The sequence below is a fragment of the Priapulus caudatus genome, unplaced genomic scaffold, assembly GCF_000485595.1.
Source record: "Priapulus caudatus unplaced genomic scaffold, Priapulus_caudatus-5.0.1 Scaffold21, whole genome shotgun sequence".
Taxonomy (NCBI): Eukaryota; Metazoa; Priapulida; class Priapulimorpha; order Priapulimorphida; family Priapulidae; genus Priapulus; species Priapulus caudatus.
In genome coordinates, this window is record NW_014577082.1 from 461,417 (window position 1) to 476,416 (window position 15,000).

The 15,000-nt window shown below is 38.5% G+C and overlaps 3 protein-coding genes across 3 annotated transcripts in view; 1 reads left to right on the forward strand and 2 right to left on the reverse strand.

Annotated features, from left to right (window-relative positions):
* Positions 1-671: 671 nt before the first annotated feature.
* LOC106812401 (uncharacterized protein C18orf8-like) lies at positions 672-6,931 on the forward strand. The gene is made up of 15 exons (XM_014816274.1): positions 672-748; positions 1,011-1,152; positions 1,430-1,516; positions 1,948-2,033; positions 2,619-2,630; positions 2,829-2,918; positions 3,493-3,598; positions 3,856-4,018; positions 4,159-4,212; positions 4,450-4,679; positions 4,977-5,153; positions 5,569-5,742; positions 6,057-6,127; positions 6,385-6,539; positions 6,679-6,931. Exons 1-15 carry the CDS (start codon positions 738-740, stop codon positions 6,756-6,758), a joined length of 1,638 nt encoding a protein of 545 aa, XP_014671760.1. The 5' UTR covers positions 672-737; the 3' UTR covers positions 6,759-6,931.
* An 895-nt stretch (positions 6,932-7,826) lies between these two features.
* On the reverse strand, positions 7,827-11,957 carry LOC106812723 (uncharacterized N-acetyltransferase C9.02c-like). The gene is made up of 6 exons (XM_014816679.1): positions 11,521-11,957; positions 11,226-11,329; positions 10,739-10,811; positions 10,188-10,237; positions 9,271-9,424; positions 7,827-8,127 (listed from the first exon to the last, which is right to left on the reverse strand). Exons 1-6 carry the CDS (start codon positions 11,603-11,605, stop codon positions 8,045-8,047), a joined length of 549 nt encoding a protein of 182 aa, XP_014672165.1. The 5' UTR covers positions 11,606-11,957; the 3' UTR covers positions 7,827-8,044.
* Positions 11,958-12,595: 638 nt separating this feature from the next.
* The window catches only part of LOC106812920 (ubiquitin-60S ribosomal protein L40), a 2,636-nt gene continuing 231 nt past the window's right edge, over positions 12,596-15,000 (reverse strand). Inside the window, exons 2-5 of the mRNA XM_014816933.1 lie at positions 14,088-14,215; positions 13,557-13,643; positions 12,945-13,047; positions 12,596-12,778 (exon numbers count right to left, since the gene is read on the reverse strand). Of these exons, the coding sequence (XP_014672419.1) occupies positions 12,685-12,778; positions 12,945-13,047; positions 13,557-13,643; positions 14,088-14,190 (387 nt within the window). The 5' untranslated portion in view covers positions 14,191-14,215 and the 3' untranslated portion in view covers positions 12,596-12,684. The remainder of the gene's footprint in view (positions 12,779-12,944; positions 13,048-13,556; positions 13,644-14,087; positions 14,216-15,000) is intronic.

The window sequence follows — 15,000 nt, forward strand, 5'->3', positions numbered from 1 at the left end:
GGCTTTCTGTAGTACCCAGAGGGCTTCGAGTAGTTAGTTCTACATAGAGGGCAGCGAATTGGATCAAAAGGCGCTGCGAGGCGGCGCTGTTCGCGCTTCGCGCGTATATCCGGGCTGCAGATCGTCTAGGGAGTCGCCTACGCCTACTCCCTAACCCTAACCCTAACCCGCCCAACCCTAACCCTAATCCTAACCCTAACCATACCAAATAGTGACCAGGGTACGTTCCGGTATACCGGACCGTACCCAGGGTACGTTCCGGCAGTACCCTGGGGGACATAGACCCTAGCTATGAGCAACTCTAACCCTAACTCTATCCCTAACCTTAACCCTCACCCTATCTACATATATCTACATATCTGTACAGTAGTACCTGATACGACAACGACCCCATCTGCGCCAGTATACACCTTACCGCCAGAGATACACCATAGTCCATACTCCATAGTACCGCCAGAGATACACATTGGAGTTATATACATACTATATATACATAAAATGTATTTGCACAGTCGAAATCTACTGTAGTTGGTACTTATTTATCGTTCAATTTAAAATAAAAAACTATCGGTAACTGGTACGCCTACCTGGTGTGAGGTATGATTTTATTTATAATAAGTATGCTCCACTTACTCGCTTGTGCTTGATTTTCTCATTATCATTTTTAACAGGTATTCACCGTTCGTTCAGGTGGGACAACGGGAGTCAGTGTTAAAGGTCGCAGTGAAAAAAGCAACATGACTTTTAGGTAAAATAATATAAGCAGTACTGTGTGATTCTCAAGTGAATATCTGCTGACAAATGCAATTATAGCATCATATATCATTCTATAACCAGTATCATAGAACGCATACATCTCTAATTTTATGGGTTAGACGTTTCAAATTTATTTGTTCGAGCAAAGCATATTATATATATCAAGAGTACATAATAGAGATCTCTATTACTTACTCTTGATATATATGTATATATGCAGTAACATCATATGATTATGAAATTGCTATTTACAGAATGGAAGACAAAGGGAAGATTGAGTCAATTAAATTTTCACCAGATTTAAGAGTGCTTGCTGTACAAAGGTCCCAAACAACAGTAGAATTCATCAACTTTATAGAAGGAATGGATGTTATGGAATATTCACAAGCATGCAAGGTACATGTGACTGATAGGTTCTAGCTGTATGTCGATGTTGACTGATAAGTAAATGTGCAAAGGATATCATTTGTTTGAATGTATATGGCAATTATGTATTTTTGACAATCAATCCATTCTTTATTCATTCTTTCTTAATTTGTTTATTTGTCATGTGCTTAAATTATAAACTGTTACATTGTTTTTCATTGCTGTGGATTTACCAACTGTTGTTTAAATTCGATTTTATTTAAGTTTTGTATAAAAACCTCATACTAAATAGTAGTCTATAATTTAGGGGAAGTCAACAAGAATTTTGGGATTCAACTGGACTGGATTAAATGAAATAGTTTTTGTCACAGATCATGGACTAGAATTATATCAGGTAAGATTTCACAACAGTTCTATAGATGATGAAGTTCTATAGAGGATGTTTATATATCTATTACTATATATAGCCATATATAATGTATGGCACATCTAAAAATTATATATAATATATATATTATATATATATATATATGGTATATATAAATAATAAATATAGAAAAATAGAATAAGTCAAATTTTTATTTTGCGAACTTTGGAGGACATATTTTTACGACATTACATGTCTTTTCTTCAAGCAATACAACAACAACAACAACAACAACAACAACAACAGGAGATATATATATATATATATATCCTGGTTGTGATGCATAATATAATATATACTAGTTGGCTATTTTACATAGGTACATAGGTAGTTACATAGGTTTTGTGGTAGTTTGTAAGTATATAATATATTGTTTTACTATGATAAATCGTTTACAGGTGCTTCCAGAGAAAAGAACATTGAAGCCCATTAAGACACACAATACTGTTGTCAACTGGTTGTCTGCTTGCCTGATAGCAACATAGTCTTCTGTCACCGGCACTCTAGGAAACGTTATGCTGCCTTTCTTTCATTAAAGTAGGCATTATGAATTTACTGTACTGATTTTTCTGAATTTTACTGAATATAAAAAAACATTAACAAAATGTCAAAACACGATGTACTCCAGATAACAATCTTGCTCTGTTTTATTATAGATTTCACAATATGTGAGAAAAAGGGAAACCAAAGACACATGTTATTCTATGCTGAAGGGTAGGAACAACAAATGCAAATTTAAGAGCACCGCAATTTGAAAAAGATGAATGTGCCTAGAATGACGCCAAAAAAAAGAAACAGAATGTGTTTGTTGCTTGGATAGGGGGGGCGGGGGGGTGTGATGTGAGCCTGCGACTTGTGAGTTTGACTCATCAGCAATACTAAATTAGGGAAAAATTATAATTGATAGAATTGATAAATTATCATTTGTGTATATTTTCTCTTCATCATCACTGCTATAAAAAAAGTTTTAGTAATGACATTTTATAATTTATTTTCAACATTTTTCATTGTGACCATGAACACACACATGTATATAACGTGAGGATACATTTGTTCATTGTATAACCAGTAAGACATATAAGTACAGTAAAAGTACAGTATAAGACAGTAAGACTATAGTCTGCACTCAATAAGTTTCATTTACAGGTCACTTAATTCTTTGCTTGTGTGCAGCCATCCATTTGTTCGTCTATAAATATTTTTTGACCCAGGTGGATTGGTATAGCAGTAGGAATTTGTGTAGTACCTCTACTAGTAACTATACCTCTTTTTTGGTTAGATATGGGCAATTATATGTTGTGGTGCTGAGACACCAACCAAGAGTTGGAGGTCAGCCTAATGCTGAGGTCTGCCTCTACCAACTTCACAGGTACGTATCTTCACACCAAGTATCCTGTTTAGAGCTACGTTACACCTGCTTTCTGCGATGAAGACGTGTAACATTTTCATAGAAGTGAATTTTGGTGTTGTAAGAACAGATATTGCACTAGCTGTAGTGGTTCTGGAAGTAAATCTTACATGAATTCCATAGAACATTGTTTTAATGGACAGCAAGGTCACCTATCAGATTAGACTTCTTGACATTAGAAGTCATCATTGCTATTCACTTAATAGTGTTTGTGTGAGTTTTTTTAAATTGTATAATTACACATTCGATCTCCTTTATTTTAAATTTTGTTGTCTTTGTAAATTGAGTGTATAATCCTTTATTATGGTATATATGTGAAAGGCAGCGGAATATAAGAATTAAAACACGGGGTAGTCTAAACTATACATATGTAAATTAAAAATATATTGCCAAATGTATCTATCGTTTATTTGTATTTAATTGATTTCAACTCCAATTACATTGAAATGTTTCACACCGCTAACGTGTCTTACGTGCCTTTACATAATAATTGCTCTGAATAAAACTCTTGGTTTAGTATCTCATGATGTTGCAGGGAAAGTCCGGCAAGGAAAACGGATGTGCTACGGTTGGAGATGAGCGGCAGGTTCGCTGTGAATGTCGTGGATAGCCTGCTGGTTGTTCATCACCAGACATCACAGGCATGTGTCACACGTATAAGACTAGCTACAGAATGGAACGAATTTATTTAGCCTTGATTAACACAACAAACAGTATTACTTCAGTATTAATCACTTCATTGAATTGCTAAATAGGTTCACTAATTTGTCTACGTGGGGTACGTGTTTCCATGAAACAGTACAATAGAAAAGCTGGCCAGGGATTATCTTTGCATATGCATTGACTATCATGGAATTATATAAGTAGATTAAATTTAATGTAAATGTATCTTTTTCAGACTTCGATGGTGTTTGACATCAGACTGGCAAAGGATTCTGATGGTTACGTAAACTACCACCACCCAGTGTGTCCTCCACTGTCGATTAAATCATTTACATTTCAACTTCCCATAGCACCAACACATCTACCAAATGAAACAACGGAAACGCAATGTGATCTCTGTATCCTTGTCAACAGTTCTCAAATTAATAACATATAACATAAGAAAGTATCTGTGATTATGAACCAAGTACCATATAGTATTACAATTTGTAGCATAAATTTTCACTCTCGTCATCAGTTCCTTAACAGCTTCAAACAGATTCATCCAACTGGGTAGTCTTCCAACCAAACATTGTGATAGATGCAAAATGGGGTAAGTACATTGTCATTAGAGTACGGCTTCCCCCTTTAATTAAGCCGTATATTAGGGGTGAATAAAAACGAATTTCTTTTTATTTACTCCTGATATGCGTGCCCATGATCAGTAAAGTTGGAATAGGCCATTGCAGTTGTTCCCATACACTTTCATTGCTCCTGCATGGTATTTATCAGTGGTGCAGCCACATTCGTGCAGTGGGAGTCTCAATGCATATTTTCTTGGCTCCTGCAGGATGCTTATGGACTGTGCAGCTAAATTTGCAGCCGATGATCAACATGTTTCCCGACAAGTTGAAGCTGATGGACTTTCTGCTGCAACGCAGCGATTCCAAGATGACGGTGCTAACTGTGTGTCTGCTGGCGCTATCGCCCGGCCCCCAGCAGTGTGGGCTGCGCACCATTAGTCAACTCTACGACAAACTCAATGCCATCTACAAGGATCACCTTGACTCGAAGAGTCAGGTGCGTGCGGATAAGCGCAAGAACGACATTGTGATAACAGGCGCATGGCCAACCTGTGACGATTGGTTGATAGTAAGCGTGGATGTACGTGCTTCTAGTCGTGTGATTGCTGCTGGGGCGAGTGGGGTTTAATGGGCATAAAAGGGGGGTTAAAGATTTAAATGCAGCGTAGAAGTTCATTTCTTGAAAACTCACTGAAGTAATTGTTTTCACTTACCTTAACTTCTCAATTGCATTTAACACAATATAGTTTGCTACAAATATTGACGATTAAATCTCAGCGCGTTTTGACTTCAGGGTGCTGAAGCAGTTGCCCCCAGTACATCCCAGGTAGTCGTGGACCAGTCAGACATGTACACTTACGTACTTTCCCGGTTCGTCGATAGTATCGACGCGAGCGGCAATTACAAGTTTGTCGTCGCCGTACTCATCGACTACATCCGCTCATTGAACCAGAATCGCATTCACGTCCAGGTAATCTCAATACGCACACAACACACAAGAAACGTGACTACAGGCAAACACGCACTTGGCATTTTTGAGTGCAAGCAGTCAAAAATGAGAATACTGAACACTCGCATCAACTGGAATCGTTTGAGAGAATACTCGGTCATGTAAGGGGATTGGAATGTTCAAAGTCCGTTCGAGGTATAGATGATTTACACCAATTAGTTTTTTTTACCTTATGTAGTTACATCATTTCTTTGTTTTGAATATTCCTGGGAGAAAAGATCTATTGTGCAGACTGTGTAAAATGTAGGTGATGTGTTTATTGTGTATGTACTCTCTGCTTCCACCGAGCAGCACCTGAGCTTGTTGTGAAGGCATCCTCTACTTTTTCGTAAAGCCACCTGTGCATGTTGTGCAGCCATACTCTGTTTCGTCTCAGCACTACCTCTATGAGCTGTTGATCAACACCCTAGTGCAGAATGGCTGCTTCTATCAGCTCCACCAGATGATGCAGTACCATGTCCTGAGCGACTCGAAACACCTCGCCTGTCTGCTGCTCTCACTCGAGAGCGTTTACCCTCCTGCTCACCAGCTGGCGCTCGATATGCTCAAGGTATGTTGTGTGTGTGTGGGGGGGGGGGGGGGGAGACACATACACATAAAACGCATAACCTAGTGATTTTAATTTCACTATGTAAGTGCATGTGCTAGAAAACTGAGTGGCTAAATATTGTTCGTGTTCTTTTACAAGAACTGGGTAGACATATTATATATATTATGTACTATTTCTTGCCTTTATAAGTATCTTACATGACTGAAAATATCATGTGAAATAAAATTATTTTTCCTATATTATGAGCAAAAACCTTTCGAATATGAAGCTGATCTCGATCTTTTTTAATTAAAATGGTAACACGAATATTGCAGAGGCTTTCGACTGCCAATGAAGAAATTATTGAAGTGCTTTTGTCAACGCATCAGCTATTTTCAGCTCTTAGGTATGTAGTACAAAAGCATCTGTAATATATTTCTGTACACAGCGCGTACCTGACAGTCTACACTGACTCATTTGAGATATTATCGCTAGATGATGTCAAGGCTGCTGTTCTGGTCAGAATTTATGCATATAAAGCAGTAATATCATTACTGTAAAACAATCGGCGCTACATCTGTACTGCTCATGTCTGTTTATAGCGTGAAAGACCACATTCGAATTGTTCACTGAAGAAATCCATAGGTGTTTTCCCTGCCACAGGTTTGTGAAGACTGTTGGTCAGGTGGATCAGATATCAGCACGGAAATTCCTTGAGGTAGCATTGAGCACAGAGAACAACCAACTGTTCTACACTGTCTTCAAGTTCTTTGAACAGAGAAATTTACGATTAAGAGGAAGGCCGGACTTCCCCAAAGGTGAGACATTTCTCTGAGCGCAATCTTTGAGTAGGCATTGTGGTGGCGGTAGGCTTGCACTTGGTCTAGAATTTAATTTTCATTGCTGCCATGCATATGACCGCACCTAATGAGACTGACGTGATTCTATTTGTCGCAGGAGAACACTGCGAATCGTACGTGAAGCACTTTGAGTCACTTTACGGATCAGAAGCACTAGGACAGCCTCTGCAGACGTAACTAGTCCCAGGTGCCAGGATATCGTTAACTGTACTTATCCTCCCTACGCGCAGAACAATACGATACGTCATAAACAAGCAGGTGACTTACGAATAACACTGAATTCTATATAAAACTGGGCACATTGTGATCCAGGATCATAAGTCATCTGGTCAAATAAATTAAACTGATTTTGGTAACTTGCTCTAAGTTACCGATTTTATTTAAGTGAATTCAGGGTCCCCCATACTAACCTACCATATGTACACTATTAGACAGAAAACAGACGTTGTTTGTCTAAATATTGTTATTGATATAAATTTTACAAAATTAAAAATTAAAATTAATTTCTAACCATTGAATCCTGCAACATTGTGTGGCAGAGAGAATCAATGTATGTGATTCACAATCCTGATTTCCTAAATATTTTTGCTTCCTAGAAATTAATTGTTTCTTTATGATTACTGGTGTTCATACAACAGTCACTGAGAATAATAGCTCACTCGTATCAGCTGGTATGCACATGCTTAAATGTGTTATGTAGTGCAATATAACCCAGGGGCCCCATTGTCAGAAACAAAATTAGTCTTAACATTAGCATTAACTTTACGATGTTTCTGACAACGGCCCCCTGACATATATACTAGTCATCGGGATCCAATTGTATACCGTCAAGAGCTAATCATACCTATTATTATATTATAAGCTCTTGATACCATATGGCCCTCATAAATTATACCCTTGTAATACGACATTAGGATTGGGATCACGTCGCATATTCAAGTGACTTTGCAGCCATTAGCTTACTGCTGTGCATGTACACAGGTGCATTGTTGAAGTTATGTATCATGTTATCACATACTTGTAATGTTAATTATAGACTTCACCCAAATAAAATTGCATCTAGAGGAATTATATAATATTACATATATTATTATAAAGTTAATGCAAGCCCCATAAAATAAACAATATATGTATGGATTAGTTTACTTAAAATTCCATAATTGGGAAAGAGATTATTATAATTTGATATAAGTTTGTTGTAACTGTTGGTAAGAACTTGACATATATATATATTTAAACATTGTATTTGTAAATATGTGTAAAATATTGTTTATTTAACATCTGATTTAACATCTGATTTTTAATGAAAAGAGATACCTTGTTATCTTGGAATTATGTTTGTAAAAAAGTCGCGTTAAAAATGCTGTTCTCAATTGGCTCCACATTCCTTTTTAGCACAAAAACTAGATGACATCCTGGACCAGGTGGTCCTCTTACAAACCGAAGCCTACACTATAAATAAATTACATGGCATTCATAGATTCCATGTTGTCTCCCTCACATGTAGTCTCTAGCTTTAGTACGCACTCATACCATGGTCTTGCCCCTGAAACATCAAAATGAAAAAAATTTGTAAGTGACTATAGTATGTAGATAGTGTAACTCTGCAGAATATATTATAACAGAACATTCATCAACACAATGAAACATTCCCTAGCAGATGAATCATCCCGGCTACCGATTTAATTTCGATGGCATGAGTATGCATTCCGGTGCCACCACTAACATGCGCATTAATAAAACTAAATAATATTGGTAATATCCTGAACAATATTCATAATAGCAATGTATAAAACAAAATATACAAATAACATCAAGAGCTAATAATACCTAGAGTGTACCATGGAAAAACGGGAAAATAGTGCTATTTCACGACAACATTATTCTACTTTGCCTGCGAGTCTAGAATAATTTTATGGTATTGCATTAAGCAGAATTCTTTGCTCTCTAAAACAAGACCAACCGCTTGTCAATACGATACTCCTAGGCTGAGATATTGGCTCCTAAACCTCCCCTCCCACATGCCTTAAGCCGCCTCGCACCCCGTTTAGTCACCAACCTACACGCCTCTAAGCATTTTGGCTATCGGTTTCCATCACCGCTTGGAGCGCTGATAATTGATGTCACATACCCAAATTTGGTACTCTTACTACACCATATAGTAACTGAGCTGCGTCGTAGACACTTAATTGAGAAAACATTGCCGGCTCCATCATGACGGGCATTAGCCCTGCTAGGAAAGATAATGGAAGATAAGGGCATAAGAGATGCCCCCGAAAGTCACCTATGATAACCGAAACGCTGTTCATTCATAAAGTTAACGCGGAAAAACCGAACTTTGACGAAGCAATGCTTAGGGGCGTCGAGGTTGGTGAATAAGCTGGATGCGAGGCGGCGTGTGGCATGTGGGAGGGGAAGTTTAGAAACCAATATCTCAGCCTAGGAGTATCGTATTGACAAGCGGTCAGAATTCTGCTTAATGCAATACCATTAAATTATTCTAGACTCGCAGGCAAAGTAGAATAATGTTGTCGTGAAATAGCACTATTTTCCCGTTTTTCCGTTGTACACTCTAGGTATTATTAGCTCTTGATAACATGGCAGTCTGTGTCCTCTTGTGGATCCTCACCCGTATGGTTAATACCAGTGGACATGCAACAGGACTTGTGCACAAGTTTACACCACTCACCATGCGTGACAGCCGACTCGCCGACCAGTCTGAAACCAGCCTTGGTGTACAAGTGCAGCAACTCGGTGTGTGTAAGCAGCAGCAGGCGTTTAACTCCGCTGCAATTCTGCCCGATGTGCTCCACATACGCTTTCAGTAATGCGAGTGCCATTCCCTGTCATGGTAAAAATGCTGTGAAAAAAACTGTTTCCGTAATGAAATGATGTAATCTTCTATTGCAAGTTTAGTGAATAACCATTACAAATTTCAAAAATCATACAGAACGCCTGTGCAAGACATGTGTCTACATGCATAATAAATTTCTAGATAATATTTTGTGACATGTATATGGCATGAAATTAGCCAAAATGTGAACAGGCCCTTAGAAAAATTGAATAGGCCCTTACAAGTTTGAACAGGCCCTTAATTTTGTTCAATTTATTCCATTATTAATAAAAGTATTAGCTTTGTATTTATTAGGCATACTCGTAGTATTTCAGTATTTCATTGCTATCAGTCTGTCAGTGGAGTTCTACTTGTTTGACAAGAATTGCTGGAACATGATTTACTTCTTAGTAGTCACTAAGTAAAAACTATAGTCAGGAAATTGGTAAATATTGTTGATATAAATGCAAGATAGGCAAAATTTTGAATAGGCCAAGTGGACCGATTATACGGGGAGGTTGAACTGGCGGTTTAGGGGGATGAACCGGCGGCTGCCGGCAAAATAGCACTAATTCCGCGCACTGTGCGCAGTAGTCCGAGCTGACGCAGACCCCAGTAATGTTAAACCCGCACCCTCAGATTAGCAAAGCGGAGTTATAACGTCTGCATTTGCGGACAATGTGCGTAGCATCTCATCTCATCTCATCAATCTTATATATCAAAAAAATTTGTATTTGACATGCATACATGCAAGAACGTGAGTGAAGATATACCTGCCGTCGGTAACTGCTGTCTATGCACACGGAATGAATGCACACAGATTCTGAAGACAAAACCAGACATGTACCCATCAGCAACAGCTCTGCTATATAGGGACCCAATTAGGATTATGAAGAGGAGGAGTAAAGTAGAATGCCTAACTCTGTAGTCTGTACATGACCACTCCCCTGTCCATCTAGTGCATGATAAATTGGTACAGTTTCATTAACAATCCATCAACCCTGTCACTGTACAGAGAAGAGGCAATTAGATATGCTCCCATAATTTTTACGAAACTACACTAAACACTGATGGCGATGTAGAAGGAATTTAACAAATAATGAAAAGGAAAGAGTGATATAACACTGTTACACTGATGTAAGGAAATGAAGCTTTAGTGGCATTGTGTCAATAGTTTCGCTATGGATAGATTAAACCCAATTATGGAATATCGTGCAGTCCTGAATGTATGCACATTGTTGGGGAAGGTCTATTGATTAAACAATACATCCAAAAACACTTGTACGAGCAAGGTTTATATCTTAATGTATAGATCATGATGTACCTCCTGAGGGCACATGTGTGCTCATAGATTCCTCTGTCAAGGTGTCATCATTTGCTCGTGTACTGCAAATGTACTGAAAGACGCAATGCACACATTAAACATTGATAAACATCTGATGCATGTGGGCATTCATCATGCAACAACTGCCCATCTGGCACTGTCAAGCAGCCGTGATACAACACTATAGCAGTGTTTTGCTGTTCATGGTCCATTTATGTGTTAGCATAGACTAATAATATCAAGACACGACACTTGGCTGGTTTTTATGTTACTCGTGTATAGTGTTTGGTTACACAGTGTACAGGATTGTGTTTTACTGTCAGATTGTGACGGAGAGTGACTAGCGAGATGGCTACTGGCCACACCATGAATTAGTAATAAACATCACATCAGTTGCAGTTGAAAGCACACTCAGCCTTCATCATCAAACATTTAGTTATTTAGCACTCATACTTGGATGACAGGAGTCTGTACATCTATATTTTACCCCTATAACCGTGTCACGTAGATAGCATCCCAGGAATAGTTCGGGTGCCTGAGAATGTCTGTGCAATAACTTTTCTTCACTTGCTGCCTCATCCAATGGGTATCCTGTAGTGTATATGGAATTTGTAATCATGATTCATATTACAGCACTGTTACTATTTATTGTTATTATATTACTGTACAGACTGTTAGTGTCAGTAATATATCTTCATAATATCATGTACAATATAGTCCGAACTGAAGTGTGCTGACGAACCTCTGAAGACTAATTCTTAGTCTTCAAATTATTGGCTCACCTTCCCTTTCCAGTCGAGCAACGGCAGAGATATCAGTTTCCCTTACTTTTTGTACCCTGGCTCCATCTATAGGCAGCTTCATCATATAATTTTGCACTTACAAAAAATGGAATTTCAGTGTCCACAATAATAGTAGGTCATAAAAATGACTAACACTACACCAACAGAAACATAAATTGTAGCTAGACGAACGCGTAAACCTGCTCTGGAGCTAAGTTATTGTTACATGCAATCATCATCTGCTTTTTCAATCAATATTCGATATCTATCTGCAAATTACAATTTAAACGTTTGCTAACAGCCTAACACCTACATTCTTGACAACATTCTTCAGTATGTGAGGAAATAGAACATCTGTGAACCCTAGCAGCTCCACCTAGTGCCAACTCGGTTATGCTTTTTATTTATGACTGCATGTTATTACCGCATTCACACGGTAATGGTTTGGCTCGAGCTAAATGGGCTAAATTTGGCTTGGGCCGGTTTGAGTCGGAGCGTTCACACGTACGCAAGTGAATACTGTCTGTCAAATTCAAATAAATTTTATTGCACAAATATCTCACAGATACTTCTGCAGTATGTCGTGAGATAGCGTTGTGTACGATTCAGTGTTTACTTCCGTTCCGAGTTCAATTATCAATCTTGAAGACATGAATCCTGATCAAATTTTTCGAATTTTTATACTATTTTGGACTTTATTTCGTCGAAGTACACGTTCGACACTCGCGGCATCTACCGCTCTACCGATTTAGCTGGGGTTAAAATTTGGCTCGGGCCTGGTCAGACGTTTTCGATGGGAACAAATTGGCTCATGCTAACTCGGCACGGCCCCGAAAAACCGTCCGTGTGAACGCTCGGCTCGAGCCAGATTTGGCGCGGGCTAAAAACGTCCGTGTGAACGTGCCTTATATGAAAACAACTAACACCTTGATTATACTTACAGATGAGAAGTACCAACAGAGACATTTGAGTGGAAACTTTGCTCAATTGCCAATAAACTAACTGCACATGGAAAAACACACAAAATAAAATAACATTCAGCCCTAGTATATTCAAATAATACAAAAACAGAAAATTACCTTTTGGTATCGGAAAACGTTTCGATTTATTTATAGTTATTGAAAACTACAGGAAATTTATCAGCGGTGTGATATGTCAGCAAATCTACTTCAGCTTCTTCTTGGGCCTAAGGTTACTTGTGTGACCACACTTCTTCTTGCGGCAGTTCACAGCACGGGGGTGAAGGCGAGCGTAACACCTGAAAAGCAGATGAAAGCACATTAATCACTGCTTCATGACCACCTATAAGTTAATAGAACATATTATTATCAATATACCTACACAAAAGATTCATTCATCATGCTTGTATTTAAGAGCACACGCTTCCAGACACACATATGGAAAAAGTAACAATGTGAACGTACTTTCTGCAGATCATCTTGTCACAGTTATACTTCTGTGCCAACATACGCAAGCTAGGCTCAATGATACCACCACGGAGACGCAGCACCAGGTGAAGAGTGGACTCTGTGTATGAAACAAAACTGTTTTATTCAGCTAGTTTAAGGACGCGCACCAATAAAAAAAACCTATACTATCGGTGGTCCGTTTTCTGCCATATAATTCTCAGTAAAATGGCTGTTAAATCAAATGACTCGATGGGCATTCTTAGTAACGTCATACTGACGTCAACTACGTGTTTCTCAATTGGCAAATCTCTGAGCTTAGAGCTCCAGCCCCTATGGCAGACAGGAACAGAGCGACTGCTCAACCAATGGGAATTACTTTTGCACCAGCTACCAAATTCAATGCCCACAGAGAGGACAGTAACCTGTTTATAGTGCTCAAGCAGAATCACAACAATTCATGGTCAATGCACAACTACGAACATCGGTTTTCTCACACCGTTAGGATATCGTTAGAACATTAGGACGGTTCTCGGCTCTGCCAAAAACACATTTGTCGAGAATTGTATAGGTCTGGCCCACAAAAGCAGACTTACAGTCGTGATATTTAACCAAATTTATTCGACAAACCTTTCTGGATGTTGTAATCGGACAGAGTACGGCCATCTTCCAGCTGTTTGCCCGCAAAGATCAGACGCTGCTGATCCGGAGGAATACCTATTAGAAATAAATGTTGTTTGACGTCTCAGTGCAATTTTAATATTAATCTCAAATTGCTTCCAGCCACAGAATAATCTAAAACAGGAAAAATGTAAGGGGGTGATATTTCTGGTACATCATGTATGTTACAAATATTAGTAACCGTAGGCCTACTGTTTGTGGGGCTTAGCTCCCTCATTCAATGTCCAATGGTAATAAATTACTAGGAAGGAAATACAATACAACATAGACCTTGCCATTTATTTACAAACCAGGGTTTACCCAGGTAATCTTTGTTCAGTGGTACACAGCTTTACACAGTTACTCTGTCCTAAACTGCATTGTTATTACAAATACCTTTTAATAACTAATAAGGTCTCCTCATTTTACTGTGAAATTATCATTTTGCTAGCTAGCAAGCAGCTATAAAGACATTGTCACAATGCATACTACTGCACCTACCTTCCTTGTCCTGGATTTTAGCCTTCACATTCTCTATGGAATCACTGGCTTCCACCTCAAGGGTAATGGTTTTCCCAGTAAGGGTTTTCACAAAGATCTGCATGGCTGCAGTTTTTCAACAGCACGACCTAAATGGAAAGTTACTTAAAACATTAGTAATGTGCTTAATCTGTACTTGTTTTAGGAGTAAGCTGGTAACTTCATGAACATGCTGAAGAAATAAACAACAATATCAAAAAGGCTATCAATTCCACTGAAAAAAGCGAACTAGAAAGCCTTAAAACTCATAAAAGTGAATACCAACAAAATAATATGCCACAACACACCTACATTATAAACAGGGTATTAGCCAGGAATGAGTATTGTGGGAGTGCAGAAAAAATATTTGGGAGTGCAATTTTTACAATTGTACACGGCTTTAGATCAATATTTTAGGCCGTGCTACACATTTTTGGCCGTGCAGTTTCAAAACTGACTGTGCAAATCACGGCTGCACGGCTCGCTGGCTAATACGTTGATTATAAAAACACTATAAAACGACAGACACAGACACAGACGTCAGAGACATAGGTCAACAAGTGGTATAGTTTATGAGGTAGGTTGTATGGGATCAAGGTTAGTTTGGGACCCACCCCAAATGTGTTTTCGCATATGTGCTATTGCTCAACAAATCAGGGATGCTAAACTAGACTTGGACTGGTTGTGTGGGCAGGATCTATAATCTAACACAGTTACACATGGCCCTAAACACAAATGCGTAGAACTTGTAGACATGTTGTTGCACCGAGTAGCAACTGTTCCTGAAACCATCAAACATCCACTTCTAATGCATCTAGGTGTAACACGCGCCGCGGTTACACTTTATAACTCTTATACACTTTATACGCTTTGGAAAACGTGTATGAACATGAGC